Source organism: Gallus gallus, chromosome 14 (assembly GCF_016699485.2).
Source record: "Gallus gallus isolate bGalGal1 chromosome 14, bGalGal1.mat.broiler.GRCg7b, whole genome shotgun sequence".
Classification (NCBI taxonomy): Eukaryota; Metazoa; Chordata; class Aves; order Galliformes; family Phasianidae; genus Gallus; species Gallus gallus.
In genome coordinates, this window is record NC_052545.1 from 13,384,160 (window position 1) to 13,408,548 (window position 24,389).

General features: G+C 46.2%; 5 protein-coding genes across 22 annotated transcripts in view; 2 read left to right on the forward strand and 3 right to left on the reverse strand.

The window, feature by feature from the left end:
* NAGPA (N-acetylglucosamine-1-phosphodiester alpha-N-acetylglucosaminidase) overlaps window positions 1-225 on the reverse strand; it is a 10,305-nt gene extending 10,080 nt beyond the window's left edge. For all 7 annotated transcript variants that reach the window (XR_005839880.2, XR_003077752.3, XR_001469144.4 and 4 more), the window contains exon 1: window positions 99-225. Coding sequence is in view for 3 of the 7 variants with exons in the window: in XM_015294727.4 (XP_015150213.1) it covers window positions 99-205 (107 nt within the window). In the remaining 4 variants the exon portion in view is untranslated. The remainder of the gene's footprint in view (window positions 1-98) is intronic.
* Window positions 198-20,250, forward strand: ALG1 (ALG1, chitobiosyldiphosphodolichol beta-mannosyltransferase). Of its 11 annotated transcripts, none has more exons than XM_046900762.1 (16): window positions 198-350; window positions 3,168-3,389; window positions 4,049-4,275; window positions 5,418-6,838; window positions 7,901-7,978; window positions 8,319-8,422; window positions 8,965-9,113; window positions 10,176-10,265; window positions 10,634-10,744; window positions 11,677-11,798; window positions 12,052-12,090; window positions 12,653-12,712; window positions 13,433-13,543; window positions 14,303-14,417; window positions 15,098-15,173; window positions 15,516-15,751. In XM_046900762.1, the coding sequence occupies exons 6-16, from the start codon at window positions 8,384-8,386 to the stop codon at window positions 15,648-15,650; spliced, it is 1,047 nt and encodes a 348-aa protein (XP_046756718.1). In that variant the 5' UTR covers window positions 198-350; window positions 3,168-3,389; window positions 4,049-4,275; window positions 5,418-6,838; window positions 7,901-7,978; window positions 8,319-8,383; the 3' UTR covers window positions 15,651-15,751. The 11 variants fall into 11 exon arrangements, 8 of the variants coding, with proteins under 8 accessions (XP_046756718.1, XP_046756721.1, XP_046756723.1 ...); XR_006931470.1 differs by lacking the exons at window positions 198-350; window positions 3,168-3,389; window positions 4,049-4,275; window positions 5,418-6,838 and adding exons at window positions 7,552-7,780; window positions 16,894-16,947; window positions 17,294-17,451; window positions 19,707-20,250 and having other exon boundaries at window positions 15,516-15,717; XR_001469146.3 differs by lacking the exons at window positions 198-350; window positions 3,168-3,389; window positions 4,049-4,275; window positions 5,418-6,838 and adding exons at window positions 7,552-7,780; window positions 16,894-16,947; window positions 17,396-17,451; window positions 19,707-20,250 and having other exon boundaries at window positions 15,516-15,717.
* Window positions 497-7,534, reverse strand: C16orf89 (C16orf89 homolog). Of its 2 annotated transcripts, XM_414708.8 has the most exons (8): window positions 6,673-7,534; window positions 4,860-5,009; window positions 4,262-4,412; window positions 3,967-4,084; window positions 2,869-3,004; window positions 2,105-2,209; window positions 1,480-1,563; window positions 497-631 (listed from the first exon to the last, which is right to left on the reverse strand). In XM_414708.8, the coding sequence occupies exons 1-8, from the start codon at window positions 6,845-6,847 to the stop codon at window positions 558-560; spliced, it is 993 nt and encodes a 330-aa protein (XP_414708.3). In that variant the 5' UTR covers window positions 6,848-7,534; the 3' UTR covers window positions 497-557. The 2 variants fall into 2 exon arrangements, with proteins under 2 accessions (XP_414708.3, XP_015150215.2); XM_015294729.4 differs by lacking the exon at window positions 1,480-1,563 and having other exon boundaries at window positions 499-631.
* On the reverse strand, window positions 17,706-22,133 carry EEF2KMT (eukaryotic elongation factor 2 lysine methyltransferase). Its single transcript, NM_001030627.2, has 8 exons — window positions 21,899-22,133; window positions 21,753-21,824; window positions 21,583-21,663; window positions 21,367-21,468; window positions 20,970-21,103; window positions 19,762-20,057; window positions 18,800-18,946; window positions 17,706-18,207 (listed from the first exon to the last, which is right to left on the reverse strand). Exons 1-8 carry the CDS (start codon window positions 21,980-21,982, stop codon window positions 18,107-18,109), a joined length of 1,017 nt encoding a protein of 338 aa, NP_001025798.2. The 5' UTR covers window positions 21,983-22,133; the 3' UTR covers window positions 17,706-18,106.
* A 43-nt stretch (window positions 22,134-22,176) lies between these two features.
* NDUFB6 (NADH:ubiquinone oxidoreductase subunit B6) lies at window positions 22,177-24,304 on the forward strand. Its single transcript, NM_001277525.2, has 4 exons — window positions 22,177-22,436; window positions 22,527-22,619; window positions 23,220-23,264; window positions 24,149-24,304. The coding sequence occupies exons 1-4, from the start codon at window positions 22,257-22,259 to the stop codon at window positions 24,215-24,217; spliced, it is 387 nt and encodes a 128-aa protein (NP_001264454.1). The 5' UTR covers window positions 22,177-22,256; the 3' UTR covers window positions 24,218-24,304.
* The last annotated feature ends 85 nt before the right edge of the window (window positions 24,305-24,389 follow it).

The following is a 24,389-nucleotide window of genomic DNA, read 5'->3' on the forward strand; positions in this document are numbered from 1 at the left end:
TCACGGAGCGCCCTCATCGCCGGAGCGAGGCCTCCGCTTCCCCCTTCTACCGGCGAGACCCCGACCGAGGGAGGCCGGGCCCCACAGGAGCCACTCACCCGGCGCCGCCCGCCGCTTGCAGCCAGCCCAGAGCCGTCAGAGCCGCCGCCACCGCCAGAGCCCACCGCCGTCGGCCCGCGGCCCCGGCCCGCGCGGAGGCCGCCATCTTGGCGGGCGCACAGCGCTAGCGCGCCCCCTGGCGGCGGGAGGCCGCGCAGCCCTCCTGGCGCAGCGGTGGCACGGCTGAGCTCTCCTCCGCACGCGGCGCTCAGCCGGCTGGCAGCAGCTGGACGCCGCCCGTCGCTGTCCGGGTAAGCACGGGGAAACTCGTGGTGCGAGATTAGAGGCGGTTTAGTCGGTAAAGCAAAACTTGCGCACACGCATACACCCGTGCGAAGCAAATTGAGGAACGGTTCCGCTGCCTCCCATCGGCAAGGAGGTGTTCATCCCATGTGTTGCGGCAGGCAAATGCTCGAGGAGCGGGCAGCGTTCCCTTGGGCGGTTGCAATGCTCTGCTGTCAGCTGCAGTGGTAGTAGAGGAACCCTCCGAGCGATCCTGCTGCTACAGCTGTGTGATGTGAGGAGCAGCCGTCTGCGGAGGGAGTTATGGCACAAGGTGATACAGCTTGCCGAGGTGAGGATCTGTACCCCTTTAAAAGCCATGTGCATTGGGCAGATCTGCCTCTGAATTGTCATTTAGTAGTAAGATTTCTCCCTGTCATGAAAACTATCTCCCCAAGAAAGACTGGGAGCTGTTGGAGAGGGTCCAGAGGAGGGCCACAAAGATATCAGAAGGCTGCAGCACCTCCCCTGCAAAGACAGGCTGAAGGAGATGGGCTTGTTCTGCCCGGAGAAGAGAAGGCTGCGAAGTGACCTCATTGCAGCCTTCCAGGACCTAAAGGGAGCCTACAGACAGGAGGGGAGGCAACTCTTTGAAAGGGTAGATGACAGCAGGACAAGGGGAAAGGGTTTTAAGTTGAAGGAGGGAAGATGTAGGTTGGATGTCAGGGAGAAGTTCTTTGCAGAGACAGTGGTGGGGTGCTGGAACAGCTGCCCAGAGAGGCTGTGGATGTCCCATCCATCCCTGGAGGTGTTCAAGGCCAGGTTGGATGTGCCCTGGTCTAGTGTTAAATATGGAGGTTGGTGGCCCTGTCTGCAGTAGGGGGGTTGGAGCTTCATGACCCTTGAGGTCCCTTCCAACCCAATCATTCTGTTAATGATTAATGCAAGCATCTGTGCTGCCTTCTCTCCATTAGAGGGGAAAAAAGAAAATTGCTTGTACATGCCTAAAAAGAGAAGTTAGAATTACCCAGGGAACAACTGTGCCAATTTCTGTTATTGAATAATTTCTGCAAAGCTGTTTGGCAGCAACTGGAACAAAGCTTTCCAACAGGCACACCTTCATTTAAACATATCTAAAAGAAAGCGTATTTTGTATACCTGCAAACATCTTTTCCCTTCTCTTAACTCTCCTGAGCAGCTGCTTTTGGTCTTCTACTGCAGAAGAGTGTTCCAATTCTTTACCTGGAGAGATAAAAGGGTTGGGTTGTGTTGGGATTTTTTTTTTTTTTGGCTTGGGGGTTTGGTTTTTTGTCCTTATTTTTGTTTACTGTTTAAAAAAAAGAAAAGAAAAGAGAAAGAAATCATAGAATGGCCTGGGAAATATGGGAAGCAGATTGCTGCTCAGTGCTGAGGGCACTCTCATTCCCAGTAAGGCTTGTTAACACCTCTGCTTCTGAAGTTTCTGTTCTCTGAAGCAGAGACAACGGCCCATTCTTACTGCTCGCCAAACAGATTTGCAGAGAGGAGTGTTACAGATGGGCTGAGGTTTTGGCATTCTGTTTGAGGAGATGTTCTTTGTGCTGAAGCCAGTGTAGCATTTGTGAGAGATTTTGTCCATGAAGAACACCAATGTTTGGTCCTATTCCAGTGGAGACAGGGAGGCACCCTTTGACTTTTCAGTAATGCCTTAGAGAAATGCTGTGATGCAGCTCTTTGATTGGCCATGCACATCCTGCACATTCAGACAAGATACCACAGCTCCCACGGGGTGTGCTTTACTCACTGGGTTCTCCAAAGCATCCTTCCTTAGGCATCTGCCAAGTGAGAATCTTCTCCAGCCATCTGAGTTTGTAGAAGTCAGAGAAACCAGACATGCCACAGAGCATAACTAGGGAAAACAAGATGCAAAAACACAGCCTTTTAATTTTTTTCTTATTGCTTTATATGCTCCCCAGCAGGAAACATGCTCATAAAGCTTGCCCAAAGTCGTGCCACACTAATGCCAAAAATCATAGAATCATAGGATGGCCTGAGTTGAAAAGGACCACAATGAGCATTGTGTTCCAACCCCCTGCTATGTGCAGGGTCACCAACCAGCAGACCAGGCTGCCCAGAGCCACAACCAGCCTGGCCTTGAATGCCTCCAGGGATGGGGCATCCACAGCCTCCTTGGGCAACCTGTTCAGTGCGTCATCAATTCCGGATTTGGAAATGATGCCCCTTACACTATAGTTACTGTACCTATACTAGACCACAAGCTTTACTTAACTAAGGATCTTAAGTTTTAGATTAGGATTTAGCTTGTAAAATTCAAGATAGATACACGTTGAAGTTTTAGACATTATATAGCTGATTATTGTAGCAAATCTCTCCTTTTTTTGTTAGGTGATTCATTACTACTGAAGAGATACCTTAGCTTTCATGATTTTAATGGTGGTGGTAGGCGGACAATTGGACTGGATGATCTTGGAGGTCTTTTCCAACCTTGGTGATTCTATGATTCCACAGCTTACCATATTCTTGGTTGACTGAGAACATGTTACGTACTGTTTTCCATGAAAAGGTCTCGAGAAGAAATGTTGAATCCATTGTGTTCAATCTCCAAGTTTATTTTCATCATGCTAGCACAGAACATATTCTTGTAATCCTGGGTCTTTAGGAACAGATGATCAGAGCATCCTTTCTGGATACAGAAAAAAAAACCTTAAGTTCTTGTTTGTTTGGTATTTTTTCCACCATTCCATTCTGGAATAGGGAAGAGAGGATCTAAGAGCTATGAATTGCAATTGATGATCTTACATAGGATTTAAATCTTTTGTGAGAAGTCAAATCTTGTTATTTTATAGCAGGATGCATTTTCACAGACCACAGACTCCCCACAATATAATTGGTCTCTGTTAACGAACGTTGGGTGGATGGAAAAGACTATCAGTATGTGGTACCTACACAGCAAGCAGGGCCCATCACTGCCAACCTGTTTCAAGACCAACAAGACTTGCTTGGTTATCTCCCCGTGCTGTTGTCGCAGTGGACACAGATACTACATGGTGCCTATGATCTTGTGAGCTGTGAGTACCGTGCTGTTGGTTACTGAGTGTGTGTCATGTGTATAACATGCATGTTATGCTTCGTAACTGGAATGTCTGTTCTGAAGGTTCTACATTCTAAAGATACATCATGATGAAGAACACAGATAAAATATTGTGTTAATCAGTAGGTTGAGGCGTAGCCTTAAAATCAAGTTGAGGAACTGGGGGTAACATAAGCAATAAAATCATAAATGTGTTCCTAGCTGATATATCATCACAGTTCGGGGTATTTGTGAGTGGAATCAAAGAACCACAGGCTCTTGATTGAAACTAGGTTAAGAAATAGTGTTTGGAGAAGCCTGTCTCAGCTTCTCCTCCCTTTTCTCCTCTCGTCTCCTCCCTTCTCTCTTTTCAATTCAACCCTTGCTTCCTCTTTTTTCTTTTACTTTTTTTTTTCCTTTACTTTCAAGGTGATTTTTAAGATCTTGTGTTTTCTCCCTTGATGGACACTTGGCAAAACCATAACTCCTGCCCAACTTAAGCACATTCAAACCCATTGTTATCCGTGTATGATATTGGCTGTCATAAATCTTTAATAATAAAGTTTGTCACATACCACATCAGCAAATATGAAGTAGAGGAGCTGATGGGACAAGCAGTAATTCGAGCAAGCTGGTTTTGTCATTGTGTTCCTACAGGCACTTGTGACAATGCAGGACTTGCCGTTCTCTTTCCTGTTGAAGAACAGCAACGTAGATAAAGAGTCTGATACAGGGAGCCCTATTCACCCTCCTGCACAGGAGAAAGTAACCCTCATTTTCTACTTCTCAGTGTAAATACTAACAGACAATAGAAAAATCTCGTGAAGCAGTGGCAGTCAGAAAGGATGTGCTGATACTACTGAAACTTACCACGTTCCTAGCAAGTACGTAAAGCATGCATCACGCATTTTTTCTGTGAAACAGTTGGTACTACCAAATGAGGAATAGGCCATCAGGGGATCGGTCTGGTTCCATGAATGGGGAAAGATCCAAAAATGTGGTCCTAAAATTGGTGCAAATTCTGAAAGCAAATCATAGAAGAAAGCCTTTAATTTATGGTATAGTCAAGGGAGATCTCAGCTCCTGTCTGCTTTCTTATGTCTGTCTATACCCGAAGGTACTCCTGCATGTGTGTGGATGTTGCCTTTCTGTGGCCTTCAGAACTAAACATCCCTGCTGAGCATTCTCATCCTTAGTCCTTTCCCCCAGGCCACCCCAAGAATCAGCAGATTGATAACTTCCAAGAATTCGGATTTGTGCTGCCATGTTCCAGATGCTCACTAGCCTTTCTTTTCTGGGTGATCTCAGGATAGATACCAGATTCTAAGTAAGCTGTTTCTTTTCATTAACTTCAGCATCTGTGCTGTTTCATAGGTTGTTGCGTAGAGGCAGTCACTGCAATACAAATACCTTGAGCCTGAGCAAGAACTATATTTTCTTTAGCACCAAAGCTAGTCATTATTTTTACCTTTGAAATATTCGGGGTCATTCTGCACTAGGGAATGTGTTGCTTTTTCAAGGAGAGAAGACAACTTCTTTATCATGCTTTCAACTTGTGCGCGCTGAGCAAGTAATTCGTGTTCCAAAGGCCATTTTTCTAGGGCTCCTTTCAAATAGCCTGCAGAAATACAACCCATTTTGTATACTACCATAAGGTCTCAGCCCACTCTTTTATTTTTTCCCTCCTCCTTTTTATAATAGGGAGTTTTGCAGCCTCCTCCTAGTGACCCCCACCACCATTTCTGAAAATGGGATTTAACATAGAACCAAATCGAGTAATCCAGTATTTTAGAACATATAATACTGAAGTCTTGTCTGCTCTGGCTTGGTTAGCAGGTACCTTACTGCAGAGCATTATGCTACTGCAGTTAGAAGCCAAGCTAGTACTTGATACAATATGATCTGATATGAAGGAAGAAACGAAAGCTATGAAATAAAGTTAGTGTGATCCCTGTAAGAGAGCATGTTATGATGTTGCAGAGGTGGTCAGACATCCCTGTAACCGCCTTTTTTACTTCCTTTAAAGAATGGATGCCAATCCAGTGATGCTCCAATGATGTTCAATTGAATTGAGAAGCTTCTGAGACAGATGGAACTGTTCAGCCCAGAGAAAGCAAGAGTTGGGGTTGGAAATCTCTGCAATGTGTGCAGTTATCTGAAGGGAGAGTGTGCAGAGGGTGAAGGCAGGCTCTTTTCCCTGGAGCCCAGTAACAGAACAAGATGCTAAAGGTACAAACTGAAACACAGGAGATTCTGTCTGAGCACAAGGAAACACTTTTGCATTGTGAGTGTGACCAAGCCCAGGAGCAAGGTGCCCAGAGAGGTTGTGGAGTCTCTGTCCTCGGAGATACTCAGAAAGCCCAGGGCATATTCCTGGGTTGCCTGCTGTAGGTGGCCGTGCTTGAGCAGAGGTTTGAGCCAGGTCACCTCTAGAGCTTCCTTCCAACCTCAGCTATCCTGTGATTCTGTGCAATGGATAGCATCCATATGGGAAAAAAACAGAAGAGGATTTCTCGAATGCCACCAAAACCCCTCTGAATTGCCCAAGAGATCCCAGACACTTCTATAGGCAAGGACTGTTTAATTAGATGCAGGATGACCGCTGCTCTTTTTGTGTTTGCTTCTGTGAGTTTGGCAGACTGTTTGCAGTGCATTTGCAGAGCATTCTGTTAGTCCTCCAATTTCTGCAGCTGGCTGGCTGTGTGTGTTTGCACTCCGAGTTTACATGAGCGATATCAAGTTACTACCTTTACTGTCTTGTTTGTGAAGAATATCTAACCTGAAGAACGGATCTTGACCCCTTCCTGAGGTGACAAAGTAGCCACGTATTCAGGTTACCACCTACTCTCAAGTTCCTTTGGTACATGGGAAGAGGCGGATGTGGCTTAGGGAGTGCTAATGTCCCTCTGCCCTCTCTGCTGCACCTGTGTTTCTGTTAAGGCAGGTGCTGAAGAAGGGGGTTGCTGAGAACACCATCAAGCTCTGATTCCAAACTGGGGAAGGGCCCCTTTGTGATAACCCAATCCAGAGATAACCCAAATGAGTCGTCTTAAAAACAAGAACCAAGGTTTCTCTCTTCTAAGACATAACTGCGATGCAAAGAACAGCTGGATCACTACTCCTGTCATTGCTTTTAGGAGCTGACTCTAAAACATGATAGAAATTAATGCAGAAGTTTATAGATAGATACATATTGTGCTACTAGCAGTCAAGTCTGCTTAATGTAAAGAGTAAAGTCAAGAAAGCTGGTATCTCGAACATGCCATTCTGAGTCGCAATACCTTGCAAAACACGGAATCCCAGCACTGCATCTAGATTGATGTCCTGGTACCGGTTCTCCATGAAGACAGTCACTTTCTCAAGCACGGGAATGATGGAGCTCCTCACATCAGGCTCAGTTTTCAAGCAGCTCGCCTCGCAGGCAGTGACCAGCAGCAAGAAGGGCAGGTACAGCATTGCTGCTGCACCCAGAGGTTGTCTGAGTGGTGAATGAGTGCCACCTGCTCCCAGCAGGCCCTGCCCCACAGAGCAGGATGCTTTCCCTTGCCAGTTTAACCACAGGTATGCTGCTGTGGTCTCACAGAAGGCCTGGCTGCCAGCTTCAGTGCCAGGCAATGTCTCAGGGCTTTAAATGTCAGCCAATGCACTCAGCACGTCGATCCAACAGACCGAATCCAGACCTCGTGCCTCAGCTTCAGTGCAGTTCTTGTGGCTGCCATAAGTGTGTTTATCCACCTCTGTGGCATGGCGGCCGCTGTGTGGGCACACTGACAGAGCCAGGCGGGGTCTGGAGCTGCGGGTGCCGGCACTCAGGGACTGGGGAGAATGGGGGGAGGAAATCTGTGTGCGTAACCACTCCAGTATGGTGTAAATCTGTTGCCCCGGCTATGCATTTACTGTAGGCGATGCTGAAGACGGATCCGCCTTCCTATAGCCTTCTTTGGGTATGCTTTGCGTGTAGGTAACGTTGACGGCATTGCATTCCAAAGTATTTTGCGTGATGGCGGCAATGCCCGCCCACACGGTGAGGTATCTCCGTGCCCTCAGTAAGGACGCGCTGATTACAAAGGCGCGATACGCGGCCGCGGCCGCTGCGGTAACGGCTCCGCTTTCCGGGCACGGCCGGTACCGCCCCACAGGCGCGGCTTCCTCGCCGCAAGGGGGCGCCCTGCCCGGCCGGGCTCCCCAAGATGGCGGCCGGCGGCGCCGCTCTGGCCGTGGCGGTGGTGCTGGTGGTGGCGGCGGCACTGTGGCGGCGGCAGGCGGTGCGCGGCGCGGGCCGGGTGTGCGTGGCGGTGCTGGGCGACCTGGGCCGCAGCCCGCGGATGCAGTACCACGCGTTATCACTGGCCCGGCACGGACGCGGCGTCGCGCTGCTGGGCTACTTCCGTGAGTGCGGGCGGGCGCTGAGGGCTGCGCGCTGAGGCGGCGGCCGGGGGCGGGGTGAGGTGAGGTGAGGTGAGGTGAGGTTGAGGGGCCGCGGCTCTCAGCCTCCGTCCGCTCCCACAGAGACGCGGCCGCACCGCGACGTGCTGAGCAGCGGGGAGATCCGCGTCGTGCCCCTCTCGGAGCTGCGGTGCTTGCGAGGTGCGTGCCATGGGGGCTTTGGGGGGGTTCTTTCCCTACGGGTGGGCGGTGAGGCGCTGCGCTGCTGCCCAGAGCTGTGGGTGCCCATCCCTGGAGGTGCCCGTGGGCACGGATGGGCTTTGGACAGCCGAGCTGAGGGGCACAGCCCACGGCAGGGCTGGGGAATGGGAGGGCCCTTCTGACCCATTCGCTCTGGGAGCTCAGGGGGACCGTGATGTTTGTGTGGCCACAGGTCTCTGCTGTCACCACAGGCCGTTACTGTAAAGCTTTCTGATAGCTGCTGCTCTCTGACTTGTGTTTTTTGCATGGAACTGTCATCTTCCCACGGGACTTTCTGCAGTTGGACCGAAGCTTTTCCAGTACGTTGTGAAAGTCGTTGCACAGACCGTGCAGTTACTGTACACAATGCTGAGGATGGATCCGCCCTCCTATGTTCTCCTTCAGGTATGTTTGTGTGGGTAACGCTATTGGTATTGCATTGCAAGGTGTTTTTAGCTGCCTTGAACACTGGCCTTCTGCGTTTGATAAATAAAAAAAACCTCTCTGTTCATTGAGATCCTTTAATGGATTGTAATCTTGTAATCTCCTCCTTTTCATTTTCCTTTTTCTTTGTTTGATGTTCCTTTTCTCCTCTGCTGGTAGGTAGCGATAGGTCAGGTGGGAATGGTTTTAATCTGAAAGACGAGCAGTGTAGGTCAGATATTAGGGGGAAGCTGTTCACTGAAGGGCTGTAGGTGTGGCCTTGGCACAGATTGCCCAGAGAAGTTGTGGATGCTCCATCCCTATAAGTCTTCATTGGTGGGTCGGATGGGGCCCTGGGCACCCTGATCTGGTGCCTGATGGGGTGCTGGCAGAGCTGCCCTGGGAAGGGCTGTTGAAACCCAATGATCTCTGAACTCTCTTCCAAACGATCCTGTTACAATTCTAGTTGAGTGTTTGTCACTCAACCTGAGTCTTAGAACATTTCCCTCTTTTTTATTAAACAGAATCCTCCAGGTTTGCCCAGCATAGCTGTTGCCTGGGTTGCCTGTCTTTTCTGGAGAAGCAAGCTGATAATTGATTGGCACAATTATGGATACACTATCATGAGTCTGAATCATGGGAGGAATCACCCTCTAGTGCTCATTGCAAAATGGTTTGTACAGTAATTTCTTCTCTTTATAAATTATGTCCCTTTGCAGGACTTGGAACAATGGAAAGTAGGGAGGAGAATATCATTAGCAAAGGTTTGTTTCTATGAACTAGTTCTGGATTTTGCTGTGTTGAACTTCCATTTCAGGAAATGTGTTCTTTCAGATGCCTTTGTTAAAGACTCAGGAAGGTGTTGGTAGTTGGAATTCTGCAGAATACACTGAAGATTCTGTCTAGGTGAATTTCTTCTGTGCAATAATATATGCACGTGGCTTGAATTAATTAGATTGTTTTCTGAAGTAATTTGTGAGCAACTTCTACAAATTCCTTTCTTTAACTTTCTATTATATACTGTAAGACTTTCAGCTTCAGGGCTAGGAAGTATTCTTCTTGTACATACACAGGATAAAGTGCAGAAAGCACATCTTGTTCTAAGAGGTTTAGGCAGTAACAACAACAAAAAAACCCAAATATTAAATTTAGGTGATGGTACCCAATACAGTGCATGCTCATGCCATGTGAGCTACCTAGAAAAAGGAACGTGGAGTCATTAGAAACCTGTCTTTAGGTTGGTGTGTGAGTGCTACAAGAACTAAAAGATCTGCTGATGTGGGTTAAACGAGTTCCCTTTAGTTGGACCTGTTTGGTGAAGTAAGTGGAGTTCCTATGCAGACTTGGATCTTACTGCCATAACTTTGCCTAATGCAATGTTTTTTATTGTAATTTATTATTCTCTAATACTGCTTTAAACTCCAGTCCATCTTTAAAGGTAATTTTGTTTCTTGCTGAATCTACGTGACTACTTCTTGATAAGAGCTTTAAAAGCTTTTGAGAGTTGTGTTCTTAGGCTTTAAAGGACAAGGAATCATACGTATCCCTTCTCCTGAACTGATATTGCTGTAGTATAACAGTACAAGGAGTAGATGTGTAATTGTTAATTAAACTGAAGTTACTGGGAGCAGTTGAATTTCTTTTGTTTGGCTTTTAGTTTGCATCAGTGCTAGAGAGCAGTTACTGCGTGTGTTGGGGTTGCCTTGGGTTCTTACTGGGTTTTAATTTCTGTCAGGTATGAGAAGCTTTTTGGGCGTTTGTCTGACTATAACCTGTGTGTCACTGATGCCATGAAGGAAGATCTGTGGGTGAACTGCAACATCAAGTGAGTTAAATACTTGTAATGTTATGTGTGTGCTCAAAGCAACACGAAAGCATATAGCCCTGGTGAGCCTGGGTTCAGAGTAATCCTACAGAAGCAACTGTCAGGACAATTTTGTCTTGTTTTTATGGTTGTGTTTCATCCATTGAATGGATTCCTAGGAAGGGCATCCTTTGTACAGGATTAGTATGTCAAGCTTGGTCTCTTCCAGCAAGCTTCAGGAATACAGAAAGTTGAGTCAAATCATCCTTTTATTGTGATGATCCACTTCCTTTTTGCATTGTGTTGCTGTAGCCTGTCACTATTTCTTTGCCACGTGCTTTTCTGTTGGATCTGATGTTTGTTTAACTGGTGAATTTATTTCATTGCAGGGCAGTAACACTGTATGACAGGCCAGCTTCTTATTTTAAGGAAACGCCATTAGAACTTCAGCATCAGTTGTACTTGAAACTTGCCAAAGACTATGAGCCATTTAAACCACAGTAAGTAAAGCGTGCAATTACAGTCCTTAACTGAATGGCACAAGGTTATGGCATTTACTCACCAGAAATACCTTTAGATAGAGATATAAGCTCCTGAACATCAACGGATGCTGGTCTTTGTATGCTTCTGGCCAGGAGCAGATACTGTGCAAGTGCACTTAATTGCCACCAGACAGGCCAGAATAAGTGAAATCACTGAACTGTGATAGCACATGGCTTGGTGTGTAAACTAAGTGGGGTTGTTTGTTTGTTTGCTGTAAATGTTGGCACTGAGGGAGTCTGTAACAGTATCTGAAGTGTGAAAGTAGTTGTTTAATTCCAGCTGAACTAGTTGGCAATGATTGGATGCCATATTCATAGCATTAATTTAGGAGTTGTCTTAATAATGAGCTCTCCGTTCATTTAATATGGAGAGTTTTTAAGGTCTTGCTCTAAGCGTTAAGCATTTTCTTCTGGTTATGTGCAGGATGTCTACTGTAGTGGACAGCTTAACAGGCAGCTGCTATACCAAACTAATGCCTGAAGTGAAGGGGGAAGCCCCAGTGTACAACAGCTTCCTTGTTGGAAATGCCAACCATTGGATGTGTGGATTCTGACTTTAATTAAATAAATGCATCGTTGGCCGTCGCCCTCTAATATGTATTTGAGACAGAGCTGGAAAGACAGTTGAGAAAGCTGCCTTAAGGAGAACACAGCATGAGAAGATGGGGATGTGCTTATAGCAATGGCATTGCTAGGCACGTGGTAGCAGTAGGAGAGATTAAGACCAGTCTCTTGCCATCAGGGATGTCTCTGCAGTGATGACTATTTCCAGTGAGGTTGGGTAGCAAATCTGAAACGAAGTGCTTGGAAATTCATGCTTCTGAAGAATTGCATTTCCTTCTGCGTTTGTTGGCTGTGTAGTCCATATTCAGAAAGTTCTGTTCATGCAGTACAGAGTCTGTCAGTTGGAATGCTGAGAGGTCTGCCTTTACAGAAAGGGATGAGAAGAGCGGGGATGTGATAAAAAGCAGAGGACGGCCAGCTCTTCTCATCAGCAGCACCAGCTGGACGGGTTTGTAAACAGTTTGTTTTTAATATATTGGCACTTTTTAATAACAGAAAATTAGGTCTGTTTGTACTTCCCCACACTGGACACTTGCCATGCTGTATTTCCATCGCAAGTGTATGGTCATAGACTTTGAAAAATGAACATAATTGTGGCAAATTTTTAACAGGAAAAGCATGTTCCATACTTAGATCTTTGAGATGTAATTCATTATAATTGCTAAGAACATGCATGTTGCTAATAAGGCCCTTTCTTTCAGAGGATGAAGACTTTTCAGTCCTTCTGAAGGCGTTAGAAGGTCAGTACTAAGGAATGCCTCTCATCTGTACAAAGGGGGGTGCTTTTTTGCTGGATAGTTGGTGAGGGCTTTTTCTAAGTAATGAAAGTGCAGGTGTGTATGGTTGGTTTGCAGTGGTTTAAGAGTAGGAGCTGACATACAGAAATGAGGCATCTGAATTCAACTCAGGGTGGTGTTAGGGGAGAATTATATTTCTCACTTGTAAATTGCAGTTTATCTTCTGAGCTGTGTATACTCTCCATAGGCTGCTGGTTATAGGAAGGGAGGGAATATGCATTGTCTCTTTAGAAACTACAGCTGCAGTTTCTAAATTCATGTAATGAAATGGCCAATATGTCTTAGTCGAAGAAATGTTTTATGGTTAATGCTTTCTAAACATACTGTAATTTATTTCTATAGAGGTTTGTGGATTTAATATGTGAAAACTTACTACTGTTTGGTGAGACATACGTTTATAAAGAAATTACTTCAAGTAGGAAGCTAAATTATTTGCACACGGTGACCCTTTATGATCAGCCATCCATTTACTTGTCAGCTTTAAGCAGGTTTTTGTCTTCCCCAGATTATGAACAGTATGTCAATGAGGGAGTCAAGCTTCCAGCTTTAGTATGTGTGATAACAGGTAATACTTTATTCATGTTGTAATTCTTTCTTTTTGCTTTCTGCTAATAGAGATGTTCACTTTTGTACTGTTGGCTCTTCTGCTGATGTTGAAGAGAGGGGAGGGTGTGTTGTCTTTATCTGCCTGGAATTCAGAATGGTAATTTACAGTTGAATTCTTACAGCAATGTAACCATGGTACATTTTTAAAGGGGGGAAGCTCTCACCTGCCTGTCTCACAGGGCTGTGGGTTGCACCGTGCTCAGTATTTAACCTTAACATCTTTAACATCAAGATGCTGCAGCAAAAGAAAGATGAAGGCTGATGTTTGGAATGTTTGAAGCAGAAAAGTTTTCTTACTGCTGACAGAGACTTAAAACAAAGTTTTGCAAAAAAAAAAAAGTTGAATGAATGCAGTTTGGTTAATTTCCTCACAAACAGCAGACTAAATCCTAGTGTGATTTTAAGAGCAAATTGTTCTGATCCTGATGGCTGTAAACAAAATGCATGTCAATGCTGTCTGATATTGATGGCAGGCTCTTTCAGTTTAGTACCAGTTCACCTTGCTTTCAGGAGGACTTAATCTCTTAGGTGTCTTTTGGAGGATGATGGTTGGTATGTTTTGATGCTTCTGAGACAGCAGGAGTTTGTCACCTGTACAGCAGCATGCACTGATTGCACCTAATTCTCAAACATCCTGATAAAATCACTGCTATTTTTTCTTTTTCCTTGCTTTAAAAAGGTAAAGGACCGCTAAAGGAGTACTACAATGGACTGATAAAGAAGCTACACTTTAAACATATCCAGATCTGTACACCGTGGCTGGAAGCTGAGGATTACCCAGTTTTGCTTGGTAAACAGTGAATTATGAAATAGATTAGATATGATTAAGTATGGAAAAACAGTTCAGCAGAATCATAGTACCTGTGTTGTTACTACTGCCTGTTATTCCCATTTTTCCCATTTTTCTAACTGCTGGAATACAGTGTGCCTGTTCATGTTCCAGTTCACGCTCTTAAACAGGTCAGAAAAGACATCTCAGTTTTTGACTGAGCACCCAAAAGAAGCTGAAATTCAAAATAATGATGTTTTTGGAATAGTGTTCCCTTGGCACGTTCATAGTATTGCATACAGTGTGATAACTCAGTACAGTACTCAAGTACATATCCAAGTTGATCTTGGGTTTCAGATTTGCCAGCTGAGGTGGCTGTAACACGTGGTGTTTAATTGGGGATTGTTAAGTAAGGAAGATAACTTCTCTAAAATGACGTTGTGATTTCTCTGTTCTGGAATCACATGAGTAGGAAGAGGTCACTAGTGAGCCACGCAGCACATCCTGCCTGGATTGTGGTATCTCCTCTGTGGGTATCTGTTCTGAGCAGATGAAGAGGCCAAAAGGCTGTTCTATGAGAAATGTGAGATTTACAAATTCTCTTTAATTTGACAGGAATTTGTCTGGTATGTTTCTAAATACAGTCATGTAGTTTAATATCTCTTGCTCGTATTTAGCTCGCATCACCCCAAAAAACCCCACATATATATGAGTATGCAGTAAGACCAGAAGAGCTGCTTCAGAGAATTCAAAGTCTCGTCTGCTTTGTTTGCTTTTTAGGCTCAGCAGACTTGGGTGTGTGTCTCCATAAATCATCTAGTGGATTGGATTTACCTATGAAGGTGGTAGATATGTTTGGCTGTTGCTTACCTGTGTGTGCAATATATTTTGAATGGTAAGAGTTTGCTTATTCTGCTACCAGGACTTAAAGGATCGTATAAGCACTATTCTTACAAAGAGTTCAGCAGCTTCCGCATGTATCAGTGAGATTCCAGTATCATGCCATAACAACTTTGATTCCAAAGGACAAACTTTAGACGTCAAAGTTGTTTTATTTAAGGGCAGCTAAAAATTAACACCAGTTTCTACAAACTGTGGAGCATTTAATGCAACCAGTTGCCTTGGCAATGAATAACCCATCATCCTGTGCTGCTGTATACTTCATTTAAAGAAACAGTCAAAGCTTCATTCTGCGTAGACAGGTCCTTGTTCTGTGAAGAGGTGAATATATGCAATAGTCAACCTTACAATGCACAGTACTTTGGGGAAAAAGTAGCTCTTACAAATAAATAGGTATTAATCGCAGGTATCTCATGTACTGAGCATGGGCAGATTTTCCTTATGGATTAAAGTTGATTGTTGCCCTCATTTGGACATATGTGCAGATGAGTGGCACAGTGGCTGAGTGAGAGCCCTTTTGTATTGTACTGCAATACAAGTTTAAATTAAACTTCAGTAACTGCCTTTGCTTCCATTTTGTCCGGAGTTCAACCTGATGCACAGTGCAACTTTTGAAATGTGTATGTCCCACTTACTTTTTTTCTTCTGTTTTTTTTCTATGACTTTTGTTCACAGTTTACATGAACTTGTGAAACACAATGAAAATGGGCTGATATTCAGGGATTCACATGAACTTGCAGAACAACTGAAGGTAAAGGCGTAAGAGATTATTCTTTCCTACTAGCTTTAACCACAGAAGTGTTACTGTGTGAGCTACATCATTCTTGTGTGACGATCATCTGTGTATTTTGCATTCTCAGAGAGCACTGCTTTGCCTGGTGGGTCTTATTGGCCACATTTCTATTTGAATAAAAATCTAAAGCTGTCAAGAACATACTAAATATTTCAATATTGAACTATGTAGAGGGTAAGACCAAAGATCCCATTCTTACTGCAACACTAAAGTCAAGGGTTAGCACTGGGAAAAGCTAGAATTTATCCAAAATAGAATACAATGGTATTTTTCTGTGTTATTTTTTTTTTTACCTTACAGATGCTTTTCTTGGGATTTCCCACGCTGGAAGGCAAACTCCAAGAGTTCAGGAAAAACCTTCGTGCATCCAAGCAGCTGAGCTGGGATGAGAGTTGGGACCACACTGTTCTTCCTTTACTTAGCCAGACTGAATGACTGCTGGGGGGTATTGTATCAAAAAAGCTACTGTCACATGTATGCACCTCCAGGACTGTCTTAAGTGGTAAATAAACACTTGGCATTGTTTACAACTTCAATTTTTAATCACTTCATCTTCAACTGACCAGACACACCTCTTCCCTTACAACTGGAGCTTCTTGTGTGGGTGATAGTAGTGCAGAAGGTGCAGCTGAGGTTACTAGTTGTGTGTAAGCCTTTAGGGAAGGTGAGGTTCCTGTGCTGAAGAGGCTGATCCTTGTCATCTGCCTGCATTACTTGGGATGAATCTCTAGAGCACGGGAAGTTGAGTGACTTGAGGAACTCACATGTGTAAAATCTGTTTAATTGGGCTGCTGGAAGGTTTCTTGTGGCTGAAGGTATTTGAACACGTGTATGAATTGCACCAGTTATACCTGCTGTACAAGAAACACATTGCTGGGTGATGTTATTCTGCAAGTGGGAAACTTCTATTTCATTTGAGTTTTTGTTTGAAATGATGATACAGTATTTTTCTCTTCTTTCCTATGGTTAACATTCCTGGCTAGTCTTCCCTAGCCAAGTACAGAATATCTTCTTGTATTTTTTTAAATTGAGATAGAACTACTTAATTTCAGAGGTTTTTTTCTCTCTCTTTTTTTTTTTTTCAATGGTGTACACAAGAGTACAGCAGCCCAGCTGCTGGAATGGGACAGCTTTATTGAACACTGAGAGGAAAATACACCTTTCAGTGACTGTTGTGCTCATACGCTGAAGTAAATGTGCCCATTTCCCTCAAGAAAGGAATGCATTTTATGTACTATTTCAGTAGAATAGAAAAGGTAAAAAGATGAGATTAAAGTATGAGTAATGTAATGAAAGTGCACTTCACTTTCTGAGCAGTCACCCTGGTTTAGCCTTCATCTTTTTTTTTCCCCCTCATTGTTAACATCCATATGCAGACCCAGTGCTTACAGGATGCTTTCTGAAAAACATCCTTTTCTTTATAAAATAGAAGGCAGCCGTTTGAGGAATAAACATGCTTGGTTTTATTATAGAGGTGCTGCCTGCTTGGCTCTCTTAAGAGTTCCTAGATCAGCAGTGGTCTGTTGTTGCAAAGAGAGCAAGTTGATCGTGAGTTGGTTCCACTGGGGGGGAAGATGATAATAAGAACCCGAGTTGCTTCCTGTAGGAGTTTGGCAGTTTCACTAGCTTGAATAATCCATAGAGATTTATTTGCTGATTGTTTCTCTCTGTTTTCCAGCAAATTCCTGTCCAGTGTTATGGCAGTCCCCTTTAGCCAGTGATACACATGGAGGTAAGCTAAGCATTTCTCCAGTGTGTGCAGTGATGCTGATGAAAGCCTTAGAGAGGTTTTGTCTTCCTGTAATAAATTTGGTTAGATCCAAAATGAGCCATGTAGCCATACAGAACTACTTAGTGATACAAGGGCTTCTGGAGCAGGGAAGATAAAAGAAACTGCTGTTTGGCTCCCAGTGTGCATTAACTCCAATTCTTCCTTCTCAAGGAGAGGCAGCTAAAATAAAAATGAAGTCTGGTCAGGCTACTTCTGTATCCAACTTAATTCCAGTGGTCATGGGCTGCTTCAGCTTGAAGAATGTTTCTTCAATTACCTGTTATCTGTCTTTTCTCAATTACTACAGGAGGAAGTGAATGTAGTTCTTTTTCTTAAAGCAGCTTCTAAAACAACATGTAGAAATAAATAGAAGTCAAAAGAGAAAATAACACATTTGGTTCTGCTTCAGGATTAATACTGTCCAATGGCAAACTGGCTAATGGATTATGTGAAGTTTCAAAGCAGGTAAGCTAAATTCTTTGTCTTACAGAAGTGATAGTCCATGTGTGAGAGAAGTGCAAATCCAGTTCTGATTTTGGTCAGCACCGCAGAGCAGAGACGCTCCTGAGCTGTGCTAGAATCTGTTACCCCCTCCTTACAGCACCATGTAATCCTGTGACACTCTGCATAGCCTGTAGGCATTACTCACTTTGTTCTAGGATGCCACACATTGCAGTTTTGCAAACACACACACAAAAAAAGCCGACACGATTTACAGCTGGTTTTAGTATTAAAAACGTTTATTATAAAACACTGTTCTGCTCCCTTGTCAGGCTGAGATGCACACCTGCAGGAGCACAGGGCGAGTCTGCGTTGTTTACAAATCAAAACTGCAGTTAAATAATTTAATTCAGTTGTACAGAATCAAAGTGCATCACAATTAGGGCGTTTTTCTCTACAGCTTGTGGTGCACAGATGCTTATAAGGAGCAGCTGCTCGCTTGCACGCATGCTGGCAACTGCAGGAAGAGACATAACTCATTTTGACAACAGCTCGTGCATACAAGGTACATCCATAAGGGTATTCGTGGTGTGTGTATGTTTCTAGAATTCAGGCCAGTCTTGTAGCAAGGATGAGATAGTTCCTGCTCCTCTGAAATCCTGTGTTGTATTTACCAAATCTATATGAATAGTTGCAGGATAGTCACGTTGGGCTGTGTATCGTGGAGAAAAATACTATTGCTGTGGGCTGGAATAATCTGCCATCTGATCCCAGCTTTATCTGCAAAGAGAAACATTGGAATCCTATTTCTGCTTAATGAAATAAAGAGGAAAAGTTGCACGTCAAGTTCTGTACAAAGAGATCTCCGCGTGCTGGTACGAATGTAACAGCATTGTGCAGTCCAGCTGCACTGCTGTAAGGCTGCAAAAGATAGGGATTTGAGGTGTGAGAAGTCCTGCATCTCTGCCCTTTACTTAAATCTCTCCTTCTTTTTAACCCTCAGAGAACAGTTACAAGTTGCAAGCCACATTTAAACATTTTCACAGTTACAGTGCAGCACAGGTTTCTTCCTGTTCTAGGCTTAACCCTCATGATCGTTCCTATTAGCACCAAACTTGTAACGTGTCTCAAATTGATGCTGTAACAAATGAGAGCGGTGACAGGATGCAGCAAAGGGCTGAGATGTCTTAATTTCCTGAGCAAATCCATGCAGGAGGGTTACTGCTCTCAGGCAGAACTCTCCTCAATCCAAGGATCTCATGACTGGACAATAACCACTGCAAAAAGGAAATGTTCCATTTCATCTCCACTACTGATTAAGTAATTGGGAGAGGCCAAATCTATTGATACAGTGAATGAAAAAGGCACCTACCAAGTTCAGCCTGGAACATGTGGTAAGTGTCCAGGTTACGGACTGTCAAAGCAATATAGACCTCAGGTTTTCTATCTGCTCTTGAAGTGGAGAACTTCTGTAGCATACCAGTAAGGGATAAGGTTATCTCTGGATCATAGATCACATCTGCATGGGAGAAAAAGGAAAATATTCAGGATTAATTAAGAATTGAGCAGAAAGCAAGCTACAAATTATATAAGAAGATAAAATATTCACCTGAAGGAGGAAGGATATTTTTTTTTTAACTGAGAGATTTAAAAATTTCGAAGAGATGTTAGAAGATGCCACATCAAAGTGCTCTCATCTCCACCATCAGTCCAAAATTCACATATTTAATGTATCATGCGATACCTTTGACAAAATGTAATGACAGAGGCTGTCGTTATGTTTTGTCATTTCTATACCTGAACTCTTAGATGATTTTTGCTTTGGAAAGCCACTGCATTGAGGAGTAAAATCCTGTAGCTACCATGATGCAGTTTTACTTTTGCTAGCCTGGGTTGCAAAGGACCACAATGCTCATCCAGTTCCAACCCCCTGCTATGTGCAGGGTTGCCAACCAGCAGCCCAGGCTGCCCAGAGCCACATCCAGCCTGGCCTTGAATGCCTCCAGGGATGGGGCATCCACAGCCTCCTTGGGCAACCTGTGCAGTGCGTCACCACCCTCTGGGTGAAAAACTTCCTTCTAATATCCAACCTAAACCTCCCCTGTCTCAGCTTAAAACCATTCCCCCTTGTCCTATCACTATCCACCCTCATAAACAGTTGTTCTCCCTCCTGTTTATATGCTCCCTTCAAGTACTGGAAGGCCGCAGTGAGGTCTCCCCGGAGCCTCCTCTTCTCCAAGCTAAACAAACACAAATGCATTTATGTTTATTTCTGTTAGCTCCTTACTCCTGCATGCCACTGCAAAGTCAGGCAGAACCAGAAGGAAGAGGTACCTGCTGCAATGACGACGTCTGCTTGCAGAGCCAGCAGTTGCTCTTCTGTAACTGAACCCCAGTCGAGCTCTGCAACAACGAGTTTGGGTTGTTGGTATTCCTTCCCTTCTGCCTCCTGCCCTTGGGCTGGATTTGTAGTTTCAGGCTCCAGGGTAAAGCCATTCAAATGGATGTTTTCTGTCAGCTGTTTGAGAACACAGTGGTGGTAATCACTGAATATGTATGTCTTGGGATTGCAGGTTTTGCAGATCACAAGTCCAGTGAAGCCGACTCCACTTCCTAATTCCAAGACTGTCCTAAAGGTTAACGGTGTAAAATAAGTATTGATGGGGACTCTGTCACGGAGTTAAGAAATCAGAATATTCCAAGTTTATCTAAAGGTAAATTCAGTCTCAGATTATCTCAATTTTTGACCAAACCCCCTACAATCTAATGTTTGTTTCAAGTAATTGCTAAAGTTGGCAAACAAGATGCAGTTATAAGAATTAATCACTGGAATTATTAATTCCATCACGGGGATGAGAATCATTCCACCTATCTCTGGACTTCTGCAGCAGTTATCTGTATCTGAACTGGTTCACTTCTTTCCTTAGTGGAGAGAAGTGGATGTTTCTAAAGCACTGTTCTGTTCTTCGTGAGGAACTTCAAATTGATTTAGCTGAAGCTGTGCCCAGAAGTGCCCATTCCCTTCTGGTGCTTATAGACTAAGCATCTTTCAGTATCTACAGGGGGGCTATAAGAAAGAAAGGGATGGATTCTTTAGCAGGATCTGTTGTGAAATGGTTTCAAACTACGAGAGGGGACATTTAGACTGGATATCAGAACGTTACAGTGGTGAGGCTCTGACACAGGTTGCCCAGAGCTCTATGTGCCACATCCCTGGATGTACCCAGAGCTGTGCATGGGGCCCTGGGCAGCCTGAGCTGCGGCCGACAGCCCACATCCATGGGCTGGGGATGGAGGGCTGTAAGGCTCCTTCCAACCCAACCATGCTGGGATTCTGTTGTAAGTTATTGGTTAGGCAGTGTGTTAGCTGAAATTCAACAGCCTACAGCACAGAGCAGATCAGAATAGGTGGCATAATGGTTTTCATCTTAAAGCCTGTTTTAAGGTAACTATGAAGTCACCTCCTGAACTGTTGCGGAATAGGAGGAGAGCAGTTGTTATCTGGCACCAAACCCCATTTCTGTCCATGACATTGTTATTACCTGTTAGTGAAGACTGCGGGGTTCTCCGTTGCCCACTCAGCGAGCTGCAGAGCAGCATCCCATGTGATGAGCCCTGTGGTTCCTTGAGAGATAATGGCCACGCTCTCGGAAAGGGTCACGGGTTCCCCTGAGGGCTGGAGGTCACACGTGGAGAGAGAGAGAGAGAGAGAGAGATGTCAGCAAAGGCAGCCGTGCTGCAGCCTGCAAAAGAGGGCTGGAAGCACTCTGAGTTTCGGGAGGTGACCTACACTTTGTCTCACAGACTCACAGCATTGCTCTGAGTTGGAAGAGACCTTCAGAGGTCACCCGGTCCAACTCCCCTGCAGCCACCAGGGCCGGGTGTTCGCTTTAGATGAATAGAAGCGATTTGCAAAGAAGCAGCGTTGGCAGTGTTTACCAGCAAGTAGCTTTTGTAGCAGTGAGCGGATTCTTCCTCATTTAAGATACGTGCCAAAGCATCGTACAGCTCATCCAGGGGGTCGGCTGCCGTGGATTCGTGCTGCGAACAGAGAACAGAGCTTCGAGCCGGGCCCCAAAACGGCGAGCACGCGTTAAATACCCCATGAAGGAGACGAAGCGAAGAGCTGCGGGCAGTCCGGACTGCGAACGGTACCTTCTTAATGAGCTCGGTGAGAAAGCAGCGCCTGTAGGCGGCGGACGGGGGGTACCGCACACACAGCGGGTGGAGGACGGTCTGAAAGAAGAAAAGCTGCGACTGAGCCCCGGAGCCGCGGAAGGCTTTGCGAAAGGCCGACGGCTTCAGGCTGCAGTTGGAGGCCGTACCTGGTGCAGGATGTCTGCCAGCAGGGAGGACTGGGAGCGCTCCGGGGCGGCCCGCAGCTGCTGCTCCAATTCCTAAAGCACAGCGAGAGCGGAGCTGAAGCGCAGCAGCCGAACGGCCGAGCCCCGCACCCCCCGGCCCAGCTCACCGCCCAGGGCATGCCGCGGAGCTGCCGCGCCGCAAGGAAGCGCCGCTGGAAGAGCAGCCCCAGCTCCGGCCCTGGCCCCGCCATCCGCCCGAGGCCGCCGTGCCCCGGTCCCGCTGCCGGCAAAGGGGAGCGGCAAGGGGGAGCAGCGCCGCCGCCGGAACGGGGACGCGAACCCACGACCCTCGGATTGAAAGCCCAGCGCCCTCCGCGCCCGTAGCGGCAGTCCAAGAGAGGCGGGGCTCCGCTTCCGGCGCGGCGTGATGACGTCAGTACCCCGCGCCGTCGCTAAGGACACGGTGCCCGCTGCGCAGCTCCGCGTCGGGGCCGAGGCCGGGTTGGGGTCGGGTCCAGCGGCGCCATGGGCGGTTACACCGCGGACGAGAAGCTGCGGCTGCAGCAGCTCCGCGCCCTGCGGCGCCGCTGGCTGCGAGACCAGGAGCTGAGCGAGCGGGAGCCCGTGCTGCCGGAGCGGCGGCTGGGGCCCGTAGCCGCCTTCTGGGAGCGCTTCCTGCAGCCCGGCGGCCTCTGGCGGCAGAAGGTGAGCGAGGAGCGGTGAGAGGTGAGGGGGTTCCGGCCCCGAGCCCCGGCTCCGAGTCCCGTTCCTGAGCACCGTTCTGCTGTCCCGCAGGTGTTCAACGCTTACCAGAGCAGCGGCTTCTTCCTGCTGCGGGTGCTGATCCCTGCCTGGCTCCTCCACTACTACGTGAAGTACCACGTCTCGGTGCGTGGACTGCGGGGCGGGGGAGACCTCACCGGTGCCTAAAGGGAGCTTTTAAGCAGGAGCGGGAAAGGGTTTTTACACGGGCGGGTAATGATGGGACAAGAGGGAATGGCTTTCAATTAAAAGAGGGGAAGTCTAGGTCGGATGTCGGGGAAATTCTTTACGCAGAGGGCAGTGAGGCGCTGGCACTGCTGGTCAGAGCTGTGGCTGCTCATCCCTGGAGGTGCCCGAGGCCGTGGATGGGCCCTGGGCAGCTGAGCTGGGGGGAGGGCAGCCAACCCACAGCACAGAACCAGATGGACTTCGAACCTAACCGTGCTGTAATTCTGTTCTAGTCACTGATGCTGGGAGATGCTGGGACAGCTGTTGCTGCAGCTGTTGGTGTGGGAGGGAGGCATGCAGTGACCTAATGCTGGAATAGAGCTCCCGTTTCTATGTCTTTTCTGGCTGGTATTTTTTTAACTAATAGGAAGAACCCCAAGTAGTGAGCTTTACACTTAACGGTGCATGTTTTAGAAGGGTTATGCTCTCTGTTTTGGAAATTCTTTATGCTTCACCTGGGTGATGTTCCTTTTTCTTTCTCCCCCTTTGTGCTTTCAGAAAAAGCCGTATGGTATCACTATGTCAAACCCAGCAGTATTCCCAGTAAGTCCATTCATTCTTGTACCATCTTCTAGCTTTGTTAAGCAGTGGCAGAGAAAGGATGGCTTCAGAAGTAGGGGTTGATGCAGCAGCTGTGCAGGGAGCGTTTCTGGAAGGAGGCACCTGATGCTCACAAGGCAGCTCATCCCGGAGCAGCACTGCGCAGTGGGTACAGCATTGGTTTAGCCCTTAGAGTAGACAGTGCCAATTTCTTTAGTACTTTCCTTGTGACTGCAGACTTGTAAGTATTCGGGCTGACAGCTCTGTCCACTCTGAGCAGTAAACACCATCATCCCCTCCCAGGGCTCTGGTAGTGCCTGGGGTGGGTTCTATTGCTGGAGGGGTACGCAGAGACCACCGGGGGTTCACCGGAGTCTGAAGCTTTCTTGTTTGGTTCTCGCTTGGGACAGTAGACAGCATCTGTCAGACTGTTTGGTCTTTACGGCTTTTCAGTTGCTAGCTGGTGGGCATAGCGAGTTGGTGAGCAAATATCCCCATATAATACTCTCATATAAGTGTTTTTTGTTGTTGTTTCTGCTCATTGCACGCTTTTTGCACATTCTGCTCTATCTAAAAAAAATAATAATAAAAGTTACACCCCTAACAACTGCGTAGCAACGTACTGAAGGTCGAGCTGTGAGCTGCTGACTGCAGCCTGATCACTCGAGCTAGGTCAGCTCAGCAGGCCGAGGCAATGCCTGCAGCTTGAGCAAGCAGAGGTCAGGCGTTGGGTTGATTTTGCTGAGGTTCTGCAGCTCTCCACATACAGCTGGCTGTTGGGTTGGAGATCAGCGGGGGTGGTGCTGTGTTGAAGGTGGTTATGCAGTGCTACAAATGCAGTGTACGTTCATGAGACAAAACCTCACCGTGTGCTCTCATCCCATCAGGGGGACAGAATTTTAGAGACGGGAGAAACTGTTCCACCTCTGGCAGACGAACCCTCTGGGCACCACTGACAGCTGAAGGCCGACGTCCTGCAGCAAAGAAGGCAAGAGCTGCGGCCGCCCGTGATTTCTCTGCCATAAAAGAGTCTTTATTCTGCATCGCCTCATCTTTTCTGTCATTTACTTTCTCCTCAGTCCAGACTCTCCCAGTTGATACTCACATGAGAGTTTCCCTTGTTTTCAA